Source organism: Cydia amplana, chromosome 20 (genome assembly GCF_948474715.1).
Source record: "Cydia amplana chromosome 20, ilCydAmpl1.1, whole genome shotgun sequence".
NCBI lineage: Eukaryota > Metazoa > Arthropoda > Insecta > Lepidoptera > Tortricidae > Cydia > Cydia amplana.
The window spans coordinates 3843487-3870012 of NC_086088.1; the positions used below are offsets into that span (position 1 = coordinate 3843487).

Below are 26526 nucleotides of genomic sequence, written 5' to 3' on the forward strand. Positions count from 1 at the left end.
TTTTGTTCCTATTTACTGACAAGATTTGGTCGACCCAATATATCTTTGTGTTACACTATAGCTGGTCAACCAAATCTTGTCAGTAAAAAAAGGCGCGAAATTCAAATTTTCTATGGGACGATATTCCTTCGCGCCTACATTTTTCAAATTTGCTGCCTTTTTCTACTGTCAAGATCTGGTTGACCAAGTATAGTAGGTACTAATAACATCCAAAAGAAAAGGATGAGTATAGTTTTATTTGTTCTTATTTACTAACAATTTGGTTTGACTTTACAGTACATATCAGGGATGTTGCGAATATCCGCATCCGCATCCGCAACCGCGGAACTTCCGCATTATTTTCAACATCCGCATCCGCATAAAATCGATGCGGATTTAATGCGGATGCGGATGTGGAACAGGCCAGTACAGGAACGTCTTAGAATGGGCGTAAGTGCTAGACTGCTAGGTAATTTAATTTGTCATTAACCAAAAAAACCTATTGGAACGCGAGTCCGACTCGCACTTGGCCGGTTTTTTGAAATAAAAATTACTAAAATGTAATACTTATTTGACATTTTTTATGGTACCATCTTGACATCCGCATCCACATCCGCATCCGCGGATGTGAGCCTTTAAAAATCATCGGATGTCAAAAAATCGGCATCCGCAACGGATGTTGCTGGTACGAGGGGCGTTCAAAATATTCTCGGTATTGATATCTTACAACCTCTTCTAAAATTTCTTTCGTTACTGGCCGCTAAGGTTTATTCATTGACATTAAAAAAAAGTATAATTCGAACCGAGATGTTCTTTTGTTTTTCTGCAATTGCTGAACAAACATGAACATCATGTGGGAATTGACAATGTTAACTAAATTAGAACATCGATGCGTGATAAAATTCTTGACAAAACAGGGTAAAAATCAAAAAACCATAAAAGAGGAAATGGATTGTGTTTACCGTGAGTCTGCTCCTTCTTTATCTACCATTCAAAAGTGGTCAAGCGAGTTTAAACGTGGAAGGGAGAGTGTTGAAGACGACCCTAGACCTGGCCGGCCTGTAGTAGCTACTTCACAAGAAAATATTGATAAAGTGGAAAAACTTATATTGGAAGATGGTCGAGTGAAGGTAAAATCTATAGCACAAGTAACCAATCTCTCTATTGGTACCGTACATGATATTATCCATGACCATCTTAATATGTCAAAAGTAAGTGCAAGATGGGTTCCGCGAATGCTGACTCGGCTTCAAAAAGACATGCGTGTAGCTTGTTGTTCCGATTTTATTGACCTGTGCGGTGAAAATCCTGATGAGGTGCTGCAAAGAATAGTTACTGGAGATGAAACCTGGGTTCATCATTATGACCCAGAGAGTAAACAAGAGTCCATGCAGTGGCACATTAAGGGTTCAGCTCATCCCAAGAAGTTCAAGGTCATCCCTTCAGCTGGCAAGGTCATGGCCACGATATTTTGGGATTGTGAAGGAGTATTACTGATCGATTATAATGAAAAAGGTGTAAATATCACAGGACAGTACTACGCTAACATTCTACGTCAATTAAAGGATGCAATCAAAGAAAAGAGGCGAGGAAAGTTAACCAAAGGTGTTATGCTTCTGCATGACAACGCCCCCGTCCATACTGCTCATATTGCCAAGGCAGCTATTGTTGAATGTGGGTTTGAAACTGTTACTCACCCACCGTATAGTCCGGACTTAGCCCCCAGCGACTTCTTTTTGTTCCCCAATCTTAAAAAGGATCTGCGTGGAAATAAATTTTCCGATGATGAAGCATTGAAGGCGGCAGTGGAGGAGCATTTTTACACCAAAGATAAAAAATATTTTTATGCAGGATTAAAAAAAATATTTGATCGATCTTTTAAGTGTATGAACATAGGGGGGGAGTATATTGAAAAATAATAATATCAAACTTTTCGTACTTGTTTGTTTTCATTCTCATACCGAGAATATTTTGAACACCCCTCGTACATATGGTGCTACTTTCCCCAACTAGTGCGGAAAAGAGCACTTTCCGTGCTTATGTCGAAAGTTTAAAGTACCATATGTACTGTAAAACGTTGTACGATACACGTGCGAATAGGTAATTCGCTACTCGTTTCGAATTTTCTCTTTTCCGAACTTGTATCGTAAATAACTATTTTTTAATAGTTTATAATAAAATAATATTCATATTTTAGACGTCTTCATTCAAGTAGTAGTTATTATAAGAATATATTACACGTATACTTTTCGGAGTGTAGTTGTCCGCATTTTACCTAAAGTCACTAAAGTTTACACTTTACATAAAGGTAAGGCCAGCAGCGAAAGTTAACAGTTATGGGGAAAAAATTAAATACAATTACTTTCGCGTCGTTGCATTTTAAGTACTTTTTTCGTACAGCTACTTTGCTGCTGACTGTACACAGGCAATTTATTGTTTTCCTATGGTTTTCCTCGATACTAAAAACTAGTTAATATTAATTATTGGCTTAAGGAATTTAATCGTTAAACATTTAATGTTTTATATCTTGGGGCACTTTTTATTTATTAAGTATGAGTGTTAAATTTACTTAATAAAAATATTAAGTTATTTTTGAATGACTATGCATTTTCCTAAACATCTGTCACAAATACGTTCAACTTCCCACATGAGCAAATTAAATCCTTTTAATCCATTTCGTTCTGTTCTGACCATTAATTAATCCCCTATGTGGTACTCAAAATTAATCAAAGGATCGATACCCAAAATTATGTAATAAAATATAACTTTTACTTACAATTCCGTTCACGAAAAACCAAAATGTTTATTCTCAAATCCTTATCTCATTTCGTAGATCACCTGAGCATTATCACGATTTTCACTGATTAACTGGCACTTTCAGGATATCCTTCGTAGCATTTACGTTGCTTTTACTAAATGATTATGGTGAATTATCTTTATGTATTCGAGAAAGGCTACGGAGTGAAGTTGATTTTGTAGCAATGCGGTGTTCTGCGCATGTTCCTTCAATGAAACTACGGCGCAGATCCGCAGAACTCGGGCCAGGTTCATTTTAATTTGTTATTGAGAATTTCGTTGATGTCAACGAACTCAAGGGAATCAATCTGTTCAATTTTGCGTTCTTATACGTGGTCGATCCTTCAGACAATTACAAGGAATTGTACTAAATGAATCGCGTCCTCTCGCTGTACAGCTATGTAGCTATTATATTAGGTATGCAAGGCTGCGTTCACAAACAATACAAAAGCTTGAAGTTCTGCCATTCATAACAGGATTGTTATATGCTATACATACTGCTTTATATTGAAAACAAGCGAAACAATAGCTTACAAGTACAAGGAAATATTTTTATTACGATATTTTAGATACGGGAAGAAGCGCCTACTCAAATCTTAATAGCAACGTGTTTCGCTTCTGCAATAAAATGCAACATTACAGGAGTTTGCTGACAGTGTTGTCCACAAGTTGTTGGATTTGGCATGGATACTGGCATTTCGCTCTCGTTTTAATGCATTTAATTACAATTGGCATTGCTGTAGGTAGTGTAGGTAGATACTTTGGTAGATACCTACAAGAAAAAAAATTAGAATAAAAACTTTTTTGATGTCCGTACTTTGTTATATCTATCTATCTAATACCTTTAAACGTGCTTTAAACGAGCAATTCTTGCATATTTATTTATTTATATATATATATTTCGGGGATCTCGGAAACGGCTCTAACGATTTCGATGAAATTTGGTATATGGGGGTTTTCGGGGACGAAAAATCGATCTAACTAGGTCTTATCTCTGGGAAAACGGTAATTTTTGAGATTTTATGTTTTCCGAGCAAAGCTCGGTCTCCCAGATATTTCCATTTGATATTATTACTTGGATTATTACCATATATATATATATATATATATTATACAGTGAAAGCATATAACTGGAAACCGCCTTTGGGAACATTACCGTTTAAATTCTCGGGCCAAATTAGCACACATACACAATTACGCCTACATTTAAATAAGACGATACGTTTACAGAGCCTGTCTCTATTACACTAACGTACACAGCTAAGTGTAGATGAAATGCATATAATGTCAATAACTACCAATCAGCGACATTAATCCGCTAATAACCTTCTTGCTGTACGTAGGGTAGACTGGGGGCAATTGAAACACATCATGATTGAAACAAGTCAAATTTCTCGAAAACTATAATACCTACGCGTCTGACGCAACACTCAGTACACGCGGTCGGCCATGTTTGAATCCTTGACCAGTAGCGCTCGAGCGACGGTGCGCGACGGAAGTGTCCACGCGCCAAACCAGTTTTTCGCGGTAAAAAGTAAGTATTTGTCCTCTCGTATTTTTTCTTATAACTTCGTTTACTCTTGTATTTTGACTAATCAAATTATGTTGGTGTTCGAGTTAGGAATAAACGAATGTTTTAATGGCCGTTGATCAGCGTTCGAGTCTTTTTTATATATTATATTTGACTTTTAAGTGAAAAACGAGGTGTGGGGACGATAGAAACAACTTGCTTGTGGACGATTGAAACGTTTTAATCGTCCCCAAAAGTAGCCAACTTCAAAATATAAGGAGGTTCTGTATTAGATGCACATTATGTTTGTTCTATTAATGTTCACTATTATTTATGTAGTTTTTGACCTACCTAGGTTTATTAGTTTCATATTAAAAATATAATACTACACTACTACCTACATCCTATTTCTGTAAAATACATTTATTGAACCGTTTTTTTTTAGATGCCCCGAAAACGTCCAGCAGGCGAGGAATTTAAGTGATCTCTGGAAAGACCTTCGGAAAAGCGGCCCAAATGTTTGATTTTTAATGTTTTAATTTGCAATGTTTTGTTTAATAAAACAATTTGAACTGATTATTTTATTGCGTCTAAGTATTATTTCATTTTACATCCCGGCGTTTGCAACCACATGCAACACTCGTCACAGGGTAGGTACACGGAATGGTTGTGATTGAAACATTGTTATAGTTGAAACAAGCACTTTTGTATGAAACATGATTATGCTTATTTTTAGCGATTTTATATCGTTATATATTATAAGTGCATTAAAACTAATTTGGTTAAGATAAATGTATAAGGTAGCAGCAACGTCGTCTCGTAAAAGTCGTTCACTCTTTTTTTTTCCCGCGTGTTTTGATCGAGATGTTCAGATGCTCATAAATTGAGAAATATTTATTTTATGCTTGCGAACTTTTGATGAGCTCATTGTATGCAGATGTAGTGATGGAAAAGATTAAAAAAGATATAAGTACTTTCATTGTGCCGAAGATATTTGAGTGTTTCAATTGACCTCACATAGTGTTTCAATTGACACACATGTGGGGTCAATTGAACCATACTGCCCCATTCTCTTTATTAAATTATTGTAAAAAAACTATGGATTATAGACCATCCAAATACACTTCATTTAGGAACCAGATAACTAACCTTGAAATATTTTGGGCGTACATCTTTCTACTCATAAAAATATGACGGTTACAGGCGGTTAAAGGCAAATTGTTTCAATTGCCCCCAGTCTACCCTACTGGCCGCTGAGAATTCGCGGTTCATATTTGATTAGAATATGACTTGGACAGGGATAGGTTTATGCCATACATTGAAGAACCAGTCAAATAATTCACGTATAATAATTTAATGCAGATTAAAAGATAACTACTTAGTTAAAATGTTGATATGAAATTAAATGACAGACTAACTCAACATAATTAAATATTCATTGTTGTATAAATGTATTCCGCTATAATAAGTATTTTGTATATTTTATTATCAATCTGTATGGCAGTGCGAAGTCACGTTCAGAGCCCGTACCATGAGTCACTGACAGTGTCAAAACTGACATTTACGCTATCGAGAACGTAACTTACTTTCTGACTTGCAAGTCGCAAGTCAAAAGTCTACACCTCGACATTGGCAGAGTAAAAGCCATGATAGGAAAAAAAAAAAAAAATTACTTTCTATACATCTCGTTTGCACTAATATGCGAGTACGAGCGAGATGTATAGAAAGTAAATTACGTTCTCGACGGCGTTTGTCAGTGCCAAACTGATGGTAGCCGTACTGGTATAGTCTGTCCGTTTTTCTAAGATCAAGTACGCCATAGTAAATGTATGGCGAACTTGATCTTAGAAATCGGACAGGCTATACAGCCTGCAAAATTTACATGGGTAGGTACACGAATCGGGTCAAAAACATTTGAACAGGCGGAGTCACAATAAATCCCCACTTTCAGTTCCAATGGAAATATTTTATATGTATATAGCCGGTCAAGCAAGTTTGTCAGTAGAAAAAGGCGCATAATTACAATTTTGTATGGGACCATAACCGTTCGCGCGCTTACATTTTCTAAATTCGCCGCTCTTTTCTACTGACGGAAATGGCTTGAGAGAGAACCTACATATATGTGACAGTAGAGGGTGGATTAAAATGATCAACATTTTGAGATAATGTGTGTATTTGTTAAATTAATTCAGTGAAAGCGTGATAGAAAAAAATGTATCTACATATAGGAGACCGGATATGATTATCTCACGGGTTATCTCATGAATAGAACATTATATATCTTGCCAGGCATCCACTCAATTTCATGTCTCTCTAATTGGACAGCTTTTTTCCATAGTTCTCTGCGAATAGCATATTGTGGGAATTTGAATGGAAAGTAATGTAAAATGACAATACCAAATTTGATTATTAATTTGAAATAACTAGGTAGTTTTTTTATAGCTCCATCTCATGAAATAAAAAAGGAAAATACAAATCTGTAAGAAGGAATTTATTACTACATTTATAATTACAGTGGAATCCGTTTATTATGACTCCGCTTATACTGACCAACCGCTTACTATGACGCAATTACTGTGCGAAGTTTGGTTTTCATATGAAATTCTTTGTGACAAAGTCGGATAAGATAACTTCGACCTATAAATACTATTTTTATGGAATTATGTCCGGTTATACTGACAAATTCGCTGGTTTTCGTGGCCGGCCCCACATCTTTCCCTGCGAGGACGTCTGTGGCGTTTAAATTGTTTTAGTTTTTACTCTCGGTGAAAGTTGATAATTGGTATAAGGTTAATAAAACTCATCTCTCACAAAATTGTTTGAGATTAATTTGGAAAAAATAAAATAAAAAGTTTATCAACTATGCTTTATATGACATCCGCTTAGTATGACATGTTTGTTACTTCCCTTCAATGTCATTATAAGTGGATTCTACTGTATATAGAAAATACCTAAACCAATCATAAGTTAATAAAATAGTCTACTTCATTTGGCATTAAACCATCCCTATTATCCTCGCAATTTAAAAAGTCGTATGTTGTTATGAAAGTCGTATGCAGTTGTTACGTTTTAGCTTAGCACGGTAGTATTGAAAAAATGTCGTCATGTTTATTCCAAATTTTACTGAAGTTATCTGTTTACTACAAGTGAAAAGTGATTCCACTGTCCTTGATATGAACTAAAACAATTTCTGCACCACTTCACGACACATGAAGACATTTTTAATTACAAAAAAACGTAGTTTTTATAAACCAATTTAGCCATCCGTCACTGACTGTCATCTCGGCCGCACTGAAGTTGCCAATCGAACACTCTGTAAGCACCGCCTACACTCGAATACTTTACGTTGGGTCATAATTGAGCGGACAGAATACTTCCATGGTTTATATGCGTTCACTGATATTATACTACTCTTTGATTATTACTCCGAGTTTAATCGCATATTAAAAACTTTTTATTGGGTAACAAGAACAAGACGGAAAAGTCACAAAATCCTTCTTGGTACTCATGTAAAAAGTCACAAAAAGAAAAATAAAACATTCTGTCTTTCACAAAACGAAATTGTTAAATTTTAGAATAATGAAGTCCCGAAACAAATATAATATCAAATGAGCACCAAAATCCGCCAAAATGGCGTATCTCGCTCTCCTCTGGAAAGCGCAAACTATAGAAAAATACAGACTGAAATATGAAAAAGAGAAAATGAATTCGATACATTCCAAGAAAGAATTACGGAGTACTCTATATCAAAAATGGACCGTGTACCGTAATGACTCGCAGAAGAAATTCGAACAAATTTATAGAAGCTTGTGCCCTGAGGGTTCGAGACTTGCGAATTCGTGCACTTTTCTGAAGGAAAATTCAAGTTTTATTTTAAAAATTGTGATTGGTATTGTCGGGGGAATTTTGACATATTCTCTTTATACTGTCTTCGTTTGTCAGCTGTCTGTTTGGTCTGTTTTGGGGTGGGCTATTGGCTTGGCAATAACTTTGGGCGTTGTTTTCAGTTCCACAGTCAGGTTAGTTCTCTTTATCAAAAATGTTAGATACACGTAGTCAACAACGAAAACACTTTATGTAGTGCTCAAAACGATAGTTATAATACTTTCAACATGTTTTTGTAGCTAGCTAATTCTGCTACCGGCTGTAGGTACTTAGGTATCTAAGAACTGCCGTCCACCACAATTAAGAATACATCAATTATAAGTTAAGTTCAGTAATTTTTTAGTTAATCGCGAACATACATCGCAAACAGACAGACGCGGCGGGGGACTTTGTTTTATAAATGTATTGATTTTGAACACTTCGCACGATTAGATACTTGTACCATCGCCCACACTGTTAACTGGCCATCGGTAAGGCATAAGTTCCACGAATGGACAGTTAAGAGTGTTGCTGTTTGTACTACTAACTGACAGTTTTAACAGGGTTGTCACTCTTCCAGATGCTTGTTTCTACTGTTAATACCTGGACTCTTCTCACGTGTCGGCCGGTACACCCTGGCCTGCTACGCCTTGGTTCTCATCCTCACTGGACCAGCCACCAACACTTTGAAGAACCTGGATACCCTCTCTGCTTCCTTGGCTTGTGGGCAGGTACAGTCGCCATCAGATATACCGGAGCGGCCAAGGTGTTCACAATATCTGAACACGCACTCTAACGCCTTGACGATAGAGGCGTGTTCAGATATTTGTGAGCGCCTTAGCCGCTCCGATATATCTGCGTGATGGCGACTTTACGTCTTATCAGCAAAAACAGGGGTGTTATGTGTTTGACGTCAATGTCTGTCTGTGGCATCGTAATAGCTCTCCAACGGATGGACCGATTTCGATGCGGTTTATTTTAAGTGAAAGCTAGGTTCCATGCGATGTTTCTTAGTCTTAGCTATGTTTGGTAGAAATCGATCCAGTTTGACATAAAAGGTTTTTATGGCATAATAGAGCGTAGGGATTTTAAAATTTTTAAAATTTATAGTTATCCATAATTAACTTAGGTATAAACTTTTCCCCTAAACCAGCCATACTCTAAATGTGTTCCGCGGAATCCTAGGGTTCCGCGACACCCCTGCAGGGGTTCCGCAAGAATTTAGAACACTATATGCTTTAGTCGTCTCGAAGAATGTCCCTGTGCCGCCATCGTATTGTAGGGTTCCATCAAGTATTTCGCTTTCCAAAAGGGCTCCGTCAAAAAAAAAAAAGATTGAGAACCGCTGCCCTAAACCTTCTCAATAGTAACTCCACTCTCTTGAAAAACACAACAATAATTATCTCTTTCCCTTTATAACAGAGGTACATAAATAACACTCGTAGACTCGTAAATATCAACACCACTTAAAAGGTTCATGACCTTAGGTCATTGTACAGATTGTATCATATTAATCTATACAAATTTCCATCTTACTCTAAGTATATAAGGTATTGTGTGACTAAATATTTTACTAATGCTAATAGAAAATTTATTCAGGACGCGTAGAAATTAAGTGATGGGTGGGGTGGTTGGCCTTGATATGTCTTGTTTTGAAGAATTCATTAACCTGTAGAAAATAAGGGGTTTGCGGTGATATTTCTGTCTGGTTAGGAAAAGCAGGCCTTCGTTAGATAAAGTTGTTTGACGTGATAAAATAATCTTATAAATCGATGAACACCGGTAGCATGCACGAAAAAGTGTCACGATGTGGACCGATCTCCGGCCATGGTAACGTATAAAAGTATGCAATTTTTCATTAATGTTTTCTAATGACGTTATCAACTTATCACGCAAAATTATCGTCCATAAACCGACTTTACAGAAAACCATATTTTTTTAAAACAGCGGGCACAATTTTTTTTATGTCTGAGTTGCTGATTGCACGCTCATTCATAATTCATTCAGGTGTGGCGACGTTTCTCTTGAGAATAGGTACACATGTTGCTCGCTTCCATTTATACTGATACTAGCAGAGCCCGCGGCTTCACCGGCGTGGAATTCGAACGTAGGTACGTAACCGACACTTCTAGAATGTCCCTATTATTTGAGATACTGAATGAACGGGCAGAATCTTAGAGGGCTTAGAGAGTAGAACCATCAACCTTGTAGAGTTGGACCAAGCTAACTCTGCACGGCATTTGCAATGACAAAGTGTGACAACGTCATCAATCAAGGTCCATTGAGTCGATTGATGTCGGCGCTTTACCCCAAACCAATTAATTTACAGCCTTAGGGCCATCCCACACTAGCGTCTCCCGAGCGTCGTCGTCTAGTCAACTAAATGACTGCTGCTCGACGCAACGTTGGAGCAACTGCGCAGCGACGCCATTGTCCATAGCGCTGACCAGATGCCGACGCTCAAAAGACGCTAGTGATGGGGTGGCCCTTTAGGCTGAGTAATTTAGGGGCTCTTTTTGTCGGAGGTATATAGTTTCAGCAGTAATTTGTATTGTGCAAACTTAAAGCCAGCAGCTGGCTTGTTTGTGCTACCTACCTAATACCTACTTGGAATAATATCTTTATTTCTTGTTTTGTACCACCACAACATTCAAATTTGGGTTTAAAATCACTTCCGTTTTCCAACGTTCTAGGAACACATAAAATCCAGTGTCAAAGAGATCAAGGAATCCAAGGAGAGCCCGTTGAATCTGGTCCAAGAAACGATGAGCGGGACCATAGAGAAGATCCAATATTTGGCTGCGAATATGAAGAGTTTGATGGTGAGGATACATCGCCTGGCCATAAGTATAGGTGAGTATTGTTTAAATATAGTGGCTCTGTGAGAACTTAGAACTAAAAACCGTCATAGTTCCCACATTTTGAAATCAACTAAGAAATTATCTAAGTGCTCAACAAATTTCACGAGAATCTGTTGAGAAATGCGTTATATCCGTCCGAACATTCCGAAGAATAACCTGTCAGGCAATCAAACATACCAATGCATTTTTGCCTAAGCTAGAACGATCTCGGCTCTTGCTAGAAGTATAAAGGAAGAAGATTTCAGCTCTCGCGAAGTAGTTATAAATGGGTTTGACTGTATTCCGAAATTATTTTAAATTTTAACCCAATCTGTTTCTGTTGTACAGCTCACGTCCTCCAATCGTCTCTATCCTGGCTAAATTCCATCGAACTGACCTGCAACGAGAAACTTGGAACACCATACGAGTACTGCACCAAAATCCTTGCACAAGGAACGGAAGATTGCTATGAAGAGTTCCCGGAACTGTCAAACCAGTGGGATTGGAAGGTGATAGTGAAAGCTGTGTGTTTTAACCTGAAGCTAGAAGAGCCATACTGCGTGGTCGGAGATTTTGCGAAGGGAAGCATTGTGGCTACTGTTAAGAAAAGTAAGTCCCTGGTCATTATGGTTAACTTTGCAATGTCCCAAATTAATTCGCTCCACCGGGGAAAAAATTACTATTCGGGAACAAATATGTAGCAATTGATGAATAAGGGATTGATAATTATGTTGTAGTGAGCTGAACGTCAATTGTTTTTAAATTAGTAGATTAAAAGAGAGACAGTGTCCGCTTACTAAATTGAAGTCCTTATTTTCTAAGTTCTACCTATTTACCTATTATCCCAGAACTAAATACATACTCAACCCGCCTGCAATCTCTGCTCTCCGTCGACATTCACATCCGCCGCTCCCACTCTTGCTGCAACGGCAGCCAGCCCGTGAGCCAAGCGGTCGCCGGCGTCATCACCGACCTGCGCAACCGCGCTGACACGCTGCTGGCCTGGCTGTCTTGGACCTGCGCGCTTACTGGCTTGTTCCTGATGCTCATTATACTTAGGTGAGTCAAGTGATATATCGTGCAGCGAGTGTGACAGAGATGGCACAGCGTGTGTGTGTGTGTGTGCTACAACGGCAGCCAGCCCGTGAGCCAAGCGGTCGCCGGCGTCATCACCGACCTGCGCAACCGCGCTGACACGCTGCTGGCCTGGCTGTCTTGGACCTGCGCGCTTACTGGCTTGTTCCTGATGCTCATTATACTTAGGTGAGTCAAGTGATATATCGTGCAGCGAGTGTGACAGAGATGGCACAGCGTGTGTGTGTGTGCTGCAACGGCAGCCAGCCCGTCAGCCAAGCGGTCGCCGGTGTCATCACCGACCTGCGCAACCGCGCTGACACGCTGCTGGCCTGGCTGTCTTGGACCTGCGCGCTTACTGGCTTATTCCTGATGCTCATTATATACTTAGGTAAGTGCAGTACATAGACTAGAAATCCTCTAGACTGAGCATAGTAACGCTACACCCTCTGCCACTTATACGGTAGTTTTACTCCATCTTCGAGTCAATCCCGTGCCGTGATTGGTCCGTGTCTTTGAACGGACCAATCACGGCACGGGATTCGCTCACCTCGTCCCCCCGCACCCCCGTATTTTTGGCAGCATCGGTTTCATGAAATAATTGCTCTAAACTCAGTCTAATGATGCAGTATTTGTCTGTGCCTGTTTGCCTGTCTGCCTGAGTGTCTATCTATCTGCATTTTTGTCTGTCTTTGGAGATTTTACACAAGCTTTAAAGAACTCTTAACAACTTCAGTAAAACTGGTAAAACTTACCTAATATATATCTGAATCGTCTCCTAAAGATGTGGGAACTATGTAGGTAGGTAATTAGAATAGAATACAAATAATTATGATCAGTTATAAATACCTACTTTACAGTTTCTAAAGTAAGGACACTATCACACTATTAAGCTCAAAGGTACAAAGAATTTCATAAATTGACCCGCGTCCCACGTTCGTTCCTTTGCTTAAGATCGATTTTCCTAGGATAGCGGTGCCGTCATATAGCGGCCGTCTCCATACTAAATAATACGGCTAAATATGGATGTCGTAGTATTTGTATGGGGACGGCCGCTATATGACGGTACCGCTTTCGGAGGAAAACAAAGCATTAGCGTAGGTACCTACTATAATCTTAACTCACGGATCTAACTCGTACGTCCAATTCTCTTCAATAGTTTATTTTTAGCGTTCAAAGGACTCGGTTGTTCACTTGGCAGTCTTAAATTGGTCTTTTATTAGAACGTTTACGTCATTAGAGTACATTGCTGCTTCATAAATTGACATCATGTGATACGTCATTACAGCTGTCAGAGTGAAAGGACTGCAGACAGTAACCTATTCAGGGCCACTTGCACCATTCACTAACCCGGGGTTAGCCAGATAGGAACAGGAAAATTCTTCCTGCTTATCATCCTTACCGTAGTTCAACACGTAACATCTTATGTTTCAGAGCAAAGTACTACCTGCACATGTTCAAGACTCGATCTCGATTTGACAACCGCTATGTGACAAAGGAACTTCGGGAGCTGGACCTGAGGAGGCAGAGGCAAGGCAGGGAGACAGTCCTGCCTCTGAATACTAGGGAGAGGGCTAAATACGTTGCGGTAATTAAAATAAAATCCTGAATATTATGGGAGAATTTGGGACGCTTTCTATCAACATGTCTGTGTCATTTTGGCTATAGGTCCCCAGGGCATGGTTGGACAAATATATGGTTCTGCCACTTATGCGGCGCAATCAGAACTTTTATCGATTTCACAATCTAACTGTGAGAAATTGTGTATTGGATAACTTCACAGCTGGGAGAGGGGTATGGTAGGCATATTTTATTGAGAAGGGACTTGTCATTGTAATACTTGGACCGTTTTAGGGCCGATTTTCTTAAATTTTAGAATAGGGAACTCTATCCATATTTACCGAAATCTAACGAAAAAAAATTCGACAGCGAAATAAGAATCGGCCTTTTTAGGAAGCCATGTTTTAACTAAGAGACTGACAGAATATACGTGGTATATTCTGTCGCTGGCTCTTAGAATATAATTCCGTAGTCTCTGGTTAATTCGATTCGTTTTTCAGACATCGTCGATCCGTCTGCTCCCGTCAGAGAGGATGTACCTGACCAGGTCCATAGTGTTCATGGTGATCACGACCCTCAAGCTGATGATCCACATGGTGGCCGACTACAGCCTTTATTGGGTGTTGATGAACGTACGGTTCCATGGCAGTGAGCAGAGCTTTCAACGTAAGATTTTTACTTGTCATCATCATTCGCTTGCCCGTATCCTTCTCACTTGCACTTGCACTTGGAGTTTTTTCCTTCCATTCTTCTCTGTCGCCCCCGTCATTTCATTATTTCACTTGTGTCCGATTCATATCATGCCATCCACCTTTCGCTCGGTTTTCCTTTCTTGTTACATCCTTCCATATTAATTCGTAATTCGATCATGTCTCGTCACATAGGTACCTACTGAAATAAAGTGTACTATTAGGCTTTTAGACGAAAGCGTTGGACTATGGATAAATAACTGGACTGGACGCCTGCCTAATTATTTATTCCTTTCTCTTCATGGGCCATTTGTTTTTAATTGTGCTCTATTTTCCATATCGATTCCTTTTTCGTTATTTCCAATATGTTACCTTTATATAGTGTATATGAAAGATGATAACAGAATGTAAATAAAAATATTTGGACACTTTTATTATCCTATTAAGAGCCCATCAACGTGCACACTAGCGCCACTGCCGAGTTATCGTGATTATTTAAATTTAACGAAATATATTTAAAAAAGGGGGCCGCTACGTACTGTATACTGTATCTTGTATTAAAGTACCTTTTGAATACATCAAACTAGTTTATATGTTGTTGGATTCGTCAATCTATGCGTCCAAAGTTAAAACGACCGTTTTTGTTTTGAGTTTATAGATTGACGAATGCAGCAACATAGAAACTAGTTTGATGTATTCAAAAGGTACTTTAATACAAGATACAGTACGTAGCGGCCCCCTTTTTTTAAATATCTTTCGTTAAATTGAAATAATCACGATTATTTAGCGGTGACGCTAGTGTGCACGTTGACGGGCTCTTAAGATTGAAAGAGCTCGTGATTCTGAGCTGGCACTGAATGTGTTAAAAATGGCTCTTATACTGCCTGCTTCAACGAAACTGTAGCTTAATAAAAAAATATTTCAGCTACCAACCGCACAGAGAGAATCCTAGTGTCAGGCTCGGGTCCTCTGGCGGCGACAGTCCGCGTGGTGCTGGAGGCTCTGAGTGTGCCTCTTATACTGCCCGCGGCATCCACGGCGGGCTGCCTGCCCGACCCACACCCGCCGGACTTACGACGATACGCGCACATTGGTGTGTCTTTAACACAATTATTAATAACTCAAGATAGGTTATAGGCGTTCCAAAATTGAAACGCTGTACCTTGTGACAAATTGGACAAGTTGCCTTTAGTCGCGGCTGGACAAGCGAGAAATGTGCACGTGCCAACGAGCCCGCACACCGAATGAGAAAGAGACGAGTGTGACAAAGATGGATGGAATGAGAGAATTAATCCAAAATAACAGATTTCTTCGTAGGCACAAAAATAAATATGGAAGTATTTTTTGTGTTCCTCAACTGTGAGTATAACCTATCTATGGTTATATAATATCATTGCTTTAACAGTTGACTTACCTTCAAGATCATCATCACATTTGCGTCTATTGCAGATGATTTATTATGCATTGCTGTTTAGACAACGGGTTTGGTGACTGTGGAGGCCGATGCGTGAGCGGCACGACCTTCCAAATTTTTGGCAGAGAATGGTCATGCCACCTGAGGTTCCAGACCCGATTTGGGTCAATTTCACCAAACGAGCATTTTTGTCTAATTCCCATGGAATTTTGAAATACCAACATTACACAAAAAAAAATATGCTGATAATTTGATAAAAAATATAATAAACATTAATTTTCTTATGGGGTAAAAATATTCATAAAACTATAAAAGTTATTTCAATTTAAAATTTTGGTCAGGGCACGGGAATTAGTGTGTCCATGGGAATTAGATTTTACTAGCACGGAAATTAGAACATGGCACAGGAATTGTTTTCTTAGCTTATTTTGGTAGTTAAAACTATTATTTATGTATATTTTAATCTACAATAATATACTTCAACCATACTGAAGCGGCATCGAACATATTTACCTACTTTAATTTTAGTTTCGGACGACAAATCTACGAAAGTATGATACACTAAAAACTACGTATTTGACTAATAGTTTCCTTGATTTTAATGGCAACTAATCTCTCTTTCTTAGTAAAATATATATATTTCAAAACAATACTTTGAGTAGTTGCGTAAACATGTCCGCCTTACATACAAAACTATTCATTAAAAAGTGTCATTATGTATCTGCATGTAGATAGGTACAAGGTGTATGATCTGCTTTATGGCCGTATAGGAAATGATACTAAGAAATAAATAGGGGCACAGAGAGAAGAAGTTATTGTGTAAGTTAATCTGAAGAAATCGAATATGCTGCCTTCATAAATTCATAACACAAACAATTGTTTAACCACATATGAGGTAAGGTGGGGTAAGACTATCACCGGGGTAAGACTATCACAGACAGACAGACATGACGAATCCATAAGGGTTCCGTTTTTTGCCATTTGGCTACGGAACCCTAATAAGGTATCTAATAGTATTACGGTTTTAATACCCCCCTGGCATTGTCTAAAATAACCGACTTGGTTTCACATTACATCTCAAAACTTTTTTTGTAGTAGAAGAACTGCGTTGCGAGACTTGCATCTTTTTACATGTAATGTTTTTGATAGGATCCCATCTCTTTTTGTAGGCTGTCCTTCTTTTCAGGTAATCATACCCATACCATACTGATACTATGTATACACATATCATAATTATATACATCTTTATTCATACTCACATCGTACATCGTAGTGTACCTTTACTTTCCCTACTAATTGTAAGAACTAAAAGGTAAATTTGTTATCGCATATATTTCTATAGGATTACAAACTTATTTATGCAGTTATTAGATCTTTAGAACGTGACTAATATTACACTGATTTAAACTTTCACGATTTTTACACATTATTAAATTATACAACGGGACTTAATCGCGTATCTAAGTTTTAAGATTTACCTCCGACGTTTCGAGGACGGCGTTGTCCCCGTGGTCTCGGAGAAGACTGGCTTAAGTTGACATCAGCATCGTCTAACCGCGCGAGTTTTTCGAACTACCCGCACTTGGTCTTGTTTATCCGCTTGAACGTTTTGCGCACTAGGGATGTCACTCTGTCGACACACAACACTAACGATATTCGATTTATCGACTGTCGATATTCGTTTACGCTTACATTTACTAATGACTGGATTCCATGTGGATGAGATCTTGAAACCCTCGTCCCGATTGAAATTTCTATGTTTTTTGATTTCAATGGCTTCCCGTACTTTCCTGCTGTAGAAATGACGATCCGTGGACAGGATTTTAGGGTTATGCAGCTCAATCCAGTGGTTTGGTCCTGACTCCAGTAAATGCTCAGCCACGGCAGACTTGTTCACCTGACGATTTTTGACAGCTGCAATATGTTCCTTAACTCTTACTGCTATTGTGCGCTTTGTTTCTCCGATATAGGAACTACCACAACTGCAATCAATTTTGTAAACGCCAGGTGACTGATACGGAATAACGTCCTTCGGTGACCTTAGGAAAACATAGAAATTTCAATCGGGACGAGGGTTTCAAGATCTCATCCACATGGAATCCAGTCATTAGTAAATGTAAGCGTAAACGAATATCGACAGTCGATAAATCGAATATCGTTAGTGTTGTGTGTCGACAGAGTGACATCCCTAGTGCGCAAAACGTTCAAGCGGATAAACAAGACCAAGTGCGGGTAGTTCGAAAAACTCGCGCGGTTAGACGATGCTGATGTCAACTTAAGCCAGTCTTCTCCGAGACCACGGGGACAACGCCGTCCTCGAAACGTCGGAGGTAAATCTTAAAACTTAGATACGCGATTAAGTCCCGTTGTATAATTTAATAATGTGACTAATATTGCAGTATTATTAGATTTTTATTGGCTTAAAAAGCTTAAACCTAATTACGTTTCAAATTTGGAACTTGTGGGTATGCTAGAAGTACCTTAGAATAATGATGATCGTGAGTGATTGTGTCAGTGACAAAACTAAGGGATTTTAAAGTGCATTAATTCTTAGATTACATGTTCAAATTAAATGTTATTTTGACCGTGCCACTTTGTTTTGCTCGACTTGGCGGCGGCACTGCCGTGTCCCCAGATCCTTTGTCCTTCCCCGGGCCTCAAACTATCTCCATGCCAAATATCATCAACATGATATTGGTTCAGCGGTTTAAGCGTGACGAGATAACAGACAGACAGACAGAGATACTTTCGCATTTATAATATAGTAAGAATAGGATATATTTAATTTTTCTTGTATTATAAAAGCTAATTTATAACGACTAATCTATTAAACGAGCAATTCTTGTATATATTTCGGGGATCTCGGAAACGGCTCTAACGATTTCGATGAAATTTTATCATATATGAGGGTTTTCTGGGGTGAAAAATCTATCTAGGTAGGTGTTATCTCTGGAAAAACGCGCATTTTTGAGTTTTTAGGTAGGTAGGTACCTATATGTTTTCCAAGCAAAGCTCGGTCTCCCAGATATTTAAACTTTATACGGCATACGCTGTCAGCTGTCAAATTTACAAAAACAAAACATTGCAAATGTGTTTCATTTTGTTTCATGTAACCTTAGGTACAGGTATTATAATATTTAATAATTCCAGAAATAGTTTTATGTTTATATTATATTTTAATGTTATAATATGATCAATGAATAAGGTAAGGTGGGGCAAGACTAACAGTACAAGGATTCCATAAATATACAAGTGATAGTCTTACCCCGGTGTCGTCTTACCCCACCTTACCTTACGTATTAAAATTGCCCGGGTTATTCGGGTCGATCCTGTATGTAAGTACTATAGTACTTATACTAAAAAACTATTCACAGATTTTTGTGCATTCTTTAAGATTTCCTTAAATGTAAAATAGAAAGATATACGTCGTATTATTATTACATATAATATATATTCAATGCCAATATATATAAGTAATAATAATATGACGTAAACATTGCCAATTAACTTACAGTGCCCCCAATAAAAGATTTGTTGACAATATATGTAATACTTTCTAATTCCCGTGCCACTTAATCAGCTGTTTTAGGTAAATTTGTTATGGGAATTAGGGCACGGAAATTAGAATTCGTAATAAAAAAATTCGCCAAAAATTTAAATCGTGTTTGACCAAACTGTTATGTTATCGCTTACATAAAGATACATAAAGGGCTCCTAAATATGACAATTGCTATTGAAAAGCTATGTGGAAAATAAAATTTATAAGGGGCATCGAAATTAGAAAAAAATTGTCGCCCACCCGGATTCCGAAATACTTACGCGATTTGCTCGAACACGCCGCGGCTTGACTTACATCCGCTTGCTTTGAGAGACAGCCGAATACTGCCAGTACAGGTGAGGCGGGACACGAGGCGGTTCAAATACAAACGTCGGCTGTCAGAGCCCTTTGAGTTTTGCCGACGAAATTTTACTCGCGCGCTCGGACAAAATTTAAACATCGATCACGAGTTATTTACCATAATGAAGTTAATAGTATATGTGCTCAGTGATAGTAAATATCATCTAGTTTAAGTATTTGACACTAAATTAGTGATACTAATGTAGAATTTTTCGTAGGATTTTTCATTATGCTCAAAAGTAGATTCCGGACAGGGCACGGGAGTAGTAATTTGAGCCTTTAGGTATTTTTATGTGTACTCTAAAAACCAACTAATCAGTGAATTCATATGGAACTCGGTGTGAAAGTGTGACTTCTTTATGTAAAAAAAAATTGGTAAGTATTGTCTGATGCTAACCCGCGATTTTCATCACGGACAGAAAAAAAATCGTGTTCAGAAATTGACCCATTTGCTTTCTGCGACATCTTCTGCTGTCTAAAGCATTAAAGTACATAACCCGTGGTATTGTAGGAAGAAAGGGACCAGGTTTACAGAAATGCAAGTTGCGGTTACCGAATATCCAAAAAGTTGGCAAAGTTTTTAGTATTTCAGACAATTTCACAGGCAACAAAAGGAATTTTTTATTTTGTATGGGTATACCTATACAAAAATATACGTCCCTTACATAATACAAAAAAATTGAAATTTTTTAATGTGGTAATTTCGCAATTTCGAGAACTTACAATCATGACACAGATTCATAAATTACGTCATTTCAAATGGGGGGGGGGGGGGGGGTCTGGACCAGGGATGTTGCGGATGCAGATTTTTTGACATCCGCGGATGCGGATGCGGATATTGAAAGGCTCGCGGATGCGGATGCGGATGCGGATGTCAAGATTAGGTACTTAGAAAACGTCAAATATTACATTTTTAATATTTTATTATTAAAAATTTTAAAAAAACGAAACGCTCATATAGAGCAAGAATATAGGTGCGTTATATTTAATAAACAGTAACTTGGCCTACTTTTCTGAATCTAGAGTTCTAGACGATTTCGTTATAGGTAATGACGTAATTAGCTAGCACTTACGCCGCCGCTAAGACGTTCCTGTACCGACTTGTTCGACATCCGCATCCGCATAAGCTCCGCATCGATTTTATGCGGATGCGGATGCAGATGCGGATGTTGAAAATAATGCGGAAGTTCCGCGGTTGCGGATGCGGATGCGGATGTTCGCAACATCCCTGGTCTGGACATCGGATGATGGTAGCATAACGTAGGAGGAGACGGGGCCATTCGAAGCATGATTTTTGGATGATTTTAGGGGGGGAGGGGGTCAAAAATCGTCAAAAATGATGACGTAATTTATGAACAGCCCCACATCAGAAAAGAGCCTTGAAAATAAATCTTCTCTGCCTACAGTTACCCTCATTTTGCCGCTGTGCTATATGGCTTGAGACTGCGACACGTGACTGTGCTATATGGCTTGAGACTGCGACACGTGATCTCAGGCGATTACGAGCCAGAACGAGCTACGGCTCGAGCGGCCTGGCTTTACTATCAAATCATCAAAACAAGTCTTCTCTGCCTACAGGAACCCTCATTCTGCTGCTGTGGCTGCTAGCGCTGTTCGAGCCTTACGGCTTGAGACTTCGACACGTGATCTCAGGCCGTTACGAGCCGGAACGAGCTAAGGCTCGAGCAGTCTGGCTTTACTATCACATTATTAGGACGAGAAGTGAGTCGTTTTTAATATTAGTAGATTGTTAACCAAGGCTCATGCCAAGGCAGGAATGAAAATGAAAATTAATTAATTACATTAGGTTATTTTCGTAGGTTCCTCGTCCTTTCTTCCATCCTTTTCGCTAAATTACGTCTAAAATATGTTTAAACAGACTTAATTCTCTTTGGTTAAAATCAACGATCTTCTTAAGTCTGATTTAGACGGCGCGCGAACTCGTATACGATTTTAGTTACATTGCGGACAATTTAGGTTACATCATTTCAGCCGACCGATCAAATGACGCAATGTAATGAATTCGCATGCGAGTTCTCGCACCGTCTAAATGAGCCCTTAATATTGTTTCAAAATCGAGTAGGTAATTATATTCAAAATTAAATACCCAAAAAAAATGGGTTAATATTATCCCTAATCAACTTTTTTTAAGAAATATGTGTTTTTTGCAGGCTGCTTCCTGAAATACGCTAGAAGGAAACTACACAGACAATTCAAATATATGTCGGAGGAGAAATACACATTTCAAAATTTGCTAAATAATTGTATACCGTTAGTTTTTCTCATCATTTACTCAGGTTTATATTTTTAGTGTAGGTAACTTAGCTAACATCGATTATCTTTAAGTGCTTATAGATACGAAAGCTAGTCATTGGCGTAGTATTGCATGTTTGATAGGATCGCTTGCATTTCATAGTATTATATTATTTTTATTTGTTAGCCTGTTGTGTCCTACTGCTGGGCAAAGGCCTCCCTCTCTTTCTTCCACGCGTCTCGTTCTATGGCAATATTAGGCCAATCTATCCGAAAGACGTCAAGATCGTGCCACCATCTCCTTCGAGGTCTGCCGTAACGCCGCACTATGTTCGGTGTCCACTCGGTAGTTTACTTGGCCCACAAGAGTATGTAGCATAACATAAAGTACATTGGATAGCGTGACGAGCATTCGTGTTTGGGTGTTGTCTATTTTTGTATGGGATTTGAACAGCGCGCCAAGCAGGACGTTTTGTAAACTCGAAATCCCATACACAAAAACGTCACGCTATCGAATGAAATTTAGGGGTACTGGGCTCACCATATGATGCCAAGTCAGTTAAAATGCTGAACTTTCGTTTTACCCATAAAAAAAATGTGATATGTCTCTACCACAGAACATATTGAAAGAAGTTAGAATGGCTATCGCGCGCAGAGTATCGGAACCGGTGTCGCCGCTCGTTCCTCTCCACATTTACTAACACTCGCGCAACGGTAGTAAAAACTAGCTAGCGCCTTGTGTGCGTGGTGAATGGATACGCCTCCTTTAGACAGATTTGATGTCTGGCTTCTTAATCTGAACGTTATTTTGCGCAAAAAGGCATGTTTACTTCGTTTTTCGGTCAGCGCGGGCGCGTAGCATGCGAGCGTTTGCTCAAAACCGGCGGCGACACGTACCCTGCTCGCATCGCCATTCTAACTTATTCTGTGGTCTCTACTGATATGCTAGGTGCCAGTGGTTACGGACTTTGCTGGGAGTGGGACCAGCCGAGCTGCATTGCTTGCTGTGCTGTACGAAACACCGTCAAGAAGATCTCGATCGACATCTGAAAAGGTACGATGACTATCGTTTCAGCCTTTTATCCACTGCTGAGGGCATTTCTATTTCATATTTAAAACTTTCGCGTTTTGAACACATATTAACTCACATTTATAGACGGGTCTAACGCGAAATTTTTATTTATTCACATACCTTTATTACACGACTGCCCAAAAAAGGAGTGTATTGTTTACCGACGTTTCGACACAGGTTTCACTCGTCATGGTCGCTTTTCGTCGGGTAGTTGCACAAATCTCTGTTTTGACATTTTGCTGGGACATCAGTTAGCCGCGACCATGACCAGTGAAACCTGTGTCGAAACGTCGGTAAATAAAGGTACTTATGTGAATAAATTTCGCGTTAGACCCGTCTATAAATGCGAGATTATATAGAAATATAATTGAAATAGAAATTTCAATTTGTACCAAAAAAAATAGCGTTAGAATTGGGGATGTTTACATTTCTTTCTACTCAGCTTTTTTCATTTTACCGGAAAAAAGTGACCTCAAAATTTTTTGGTCCGTTTGGTTACGGTGTTGCAAGTTCTATTACCGTAACATAACGGACAAATATTTTTTTATAAAATTTTGGGGACACTTTTATTCTCGTAATTAGGATCGAAAGAGCTCGTGATTCTGAGTGGAAATTTATACAAAAATTCCAAAATCTAAAATGCAAGTTGGGCCAGGCGAGCGTCAACTACTTTTGCAGTCAAATTCGAGATCTGATTTTTTCATAGACTGTATTGGCTCCTCTTCACGATGGGCCAGCGCCGGCCACTCCAAGGGACGCATTTATGCGTGTAGAGGAGCCATATGCCTATTCTTTGGGTTAATAACTCTGTTACTATCAATAGCTCTTTGCAATTGGATAGACAAAAAGCCATAGCCTCCATACTTGATACAGATGTGAAACCCCCTCGTGCCCCGGAGTGTACTGCGCCCGGTGCTTCATGGACATCGGACAGCTCTGCACGATCTGCTACTCGCCCGAAGACTACGGCGACTTGAGCGATGTCAGCCTGGAGAAGTAAGACCAGGCGGCCTAGCCAAGGTGACAATCGCTATCGCTTCGCTATCGAATCGCTTCGTGTCTCTCTATCACTCTTCCATATTAGTGCGACAGGGACAGTTGCGTTTCGATCGCTACGGAGCGTTAGCGATTGGTAATTTGGCTACGCGGCCTGAATCCTTTTTTTATCGTTGGGGAAATGCGTTTACGGATGCCACCTGGCCCGGGAACTAGGAGCGATGACGGACTAGCCAGTGGTACGACTACCGGTTAAAACCACCAACGAATGCCGACTCCGCCGCAGGATCCTATCAAGACCCTAGCCAATGTATGCAAAATTTTAGCTTCATCGGAAACCGGATAGTGGGTCAAATCTTGCAAGTAAAATTTAACCCAAACATTACAAGTTGCAAGTTAAATAAAAGGTACATTACAAGTTAAATAAAAGCTTGTAAAATAGCTGACAACAAGTCTCACTTTGATAACTAAATTGATTCATTGACTTTCCCTAGGTTTGCCTCTGATGACAATAGCAGTGACGATTCTGATTATGACGGTGATGATAATATACCTCTCATGGGAACGCAAGTAAGTACCACCAAAGATCAATAACTCTTTGGTACAGTCGCCATCATATATCAGAGCCGTGCTAAATGGGCGTTTTTTTGTTGTTGTCCCCTACACTTTTTTTTCAAATTTGGGATTTTCTATGTTATTTCTACTCAGAATCACGAGCTCTTTCTATCCTAATAGGAGAAAAAAAGTGTCCTAAGGTTTTTATTTCCATTACGTCACCATTTTTCATAGACTTTGTATGGCGGTCGCGGAATGGAACGATCGAAAAATGTATGGAAATTTTGGGACACTTTTTTTCTCCTATTAGGATAGAAAGAGCTCGTGATTCTGAGTAGAAATAACATAAGAATTCAAAATTTCAACATAAAACAACAAAAAAAAACGCCCAAATACTTTAAATACTTTAACTTCATGATCAAATGTTTATGAACACCTTGGCCGCTTTAATATGTCTGATGGCGACTGAACCACTATGCTACGTATGTTGTAATTCAAAGATTTCATCTAATCTGCTACCATTCCATTGGCAAGGATTATGAAATAAATGAGGACGAGAAAGGTACATGGAGTAATCGTAATAAGGAAAACAATAGTAGCGTGTTTTTGTATTCAAGATGTAGAAGTGGTAATGAAGAAGCAACACCGCTCTTAGATTTTGATTTTTTGAACAAAGATTACGCTCAACGAGGAATGATTAAAATGAAATGTAATAATACTTTTAGTACACATAAAGTAGATGGAGATTTTCCAATCACGAGCGAAGCCATATTTAAACCTAATCAGACTGATATGACAGATGAAATAATAGCAGATAAAATTGTTCAAAATAATGAAGATAAGGCAAACTTATCGCCTTTATACAAAAGTAGAAAAGCTCCAATTGTTTTTGGAGATACAGATGTTACAGTAAACGGCATATCATTTCCCAAGCGAAAATTAGGTGCTATTATAAAAATGATGATGCTCCTAACTACAAAGGATGAGAATTGTAATAAATACAAACGTAACCTTACTACCAAACACAAGCCATTCGAATATCTTTTCATGGAAATGTTTCAGCCTTCTAAGTTATTTCACAGAATATCTTTAGCGAGACGTAATAAACGCAGTTGCGTTGCGAAAACTAACGAAAGGAATAAAACCTCGGAAAAGGAAATTCGATTTTTGTTTGACAATCCATATTTCGCAAAGAAATCGGAAGCCACACTAAATAATTCACAGACAGACTTCAACTTTGAAAAATCTGAACCTATTTTGAAATATATACAAAGTGCCCAAGAAAGAAAAGAACACACATTGACGAAACTGACTAAAAATTTGTGGTCCGCAAGGCGTAATGTAAAACGTTTTTTGGAGATCAAGAAATCAATAACTAACAGTGTTATAGAAAGATCAAAGTATTTTAGAATAAATTGTGATAAGAGATTCATTTGCAAGAAACGAAAACGCAGAAATAGAAGTGATATAGGTTTAGGGCTTATGTCAATAGTCAGTAATGTTTTCAATAATAAATCGGTTGATAATGTCATAGGTGACATTGTAGAAAACAATTCCGGCGGTTTCGTGGAACGAAATAACGAAAAGAAACAAGCATCTCGCGTTGCGATGGGTTTTGACAGTCGTCTAAAATCCGCAAAGGAAGTGAATGAATGTAAAAATTACTCGCACAATTTAAGCAATTCTAGAAAAGAGAAAACCTTTGATATACAGGCTGCTGCAGATACAGGCGACGTTGAATGTCCTTCCAAAGAATCAAATGACGTCAATTATATTGAAAGTCAAAACAAGTGTGACCTTAAAAGTAGTGCAGTTCAAACAAGACGCCAACATACCAAAAAACTTGGATTTTGGGGAAGTCTTCGCGTAAGAAAAAGAAGGACTCGTTCACCACATTTATTTTCTATCAATTTGAAAAACGAACCAGCCTTTTATAACTTTTTCGCAAATCATAAAAAGAGGAAAAAGCTTAGATTTAAAAAAGAAGAGAACGCTATAAAAGGAAACGATAGTACTACGAGCTACA

General features: G+C 38.6%; 2 protein-coding genes across 2 annotated transcripts in view; one reads left to right on the top strand and one right to left on the bottom strand.

Moving 5' to 3' along the window:
* The window catches only part of LOC134657546 (rho-related BTB domain-containing protein 1), a 30553-nt gene extending 27400 nt beyond the window's left edge, over positions 1-3153 (bottom strand). Inside the window, exon 1 of the mRNA XM_063513122.1 lies at positions 2756-3153. The gene's annotated coding sequence lies outside the window, so the exon portion shown is untranslated. The remainder of the gene's footprint in view (positions 1-2755) is intronic.
* A 4615-nt stretch (positions 3154-7768) lies between these two features.
* On the top strand, positions 7769-25879 carry LOC134657705 (DC-STAMP domain-containing protein 2-like). The gene is made up of 15 exons (XM_063513267.1): positions 7769-8304; positions 8730-8880; positions 10843-11002; positions 11338-11598; positions 11838-12048; positions 13498-13651; positions 14124-14289; positions 15238-15405; positions 21203-21346; positions 21796-21895; positions 22827-22931; positions 23823-23945; positions 24440-24515; positions 25035-25611; positions 25860-25879. The coding sequence occupies exons 1-15, from the start codon at positions 7916-7918 to the stop codon at positions 25877-25879; spliced, it is 2805 nt and encodes a 934-aa protein (XP_063369337.1). The 5' UTR covers positions 7769-7915.
* The last annotated feature ends 647 nt before the right edge of the window (positions 25880-26526 follow it).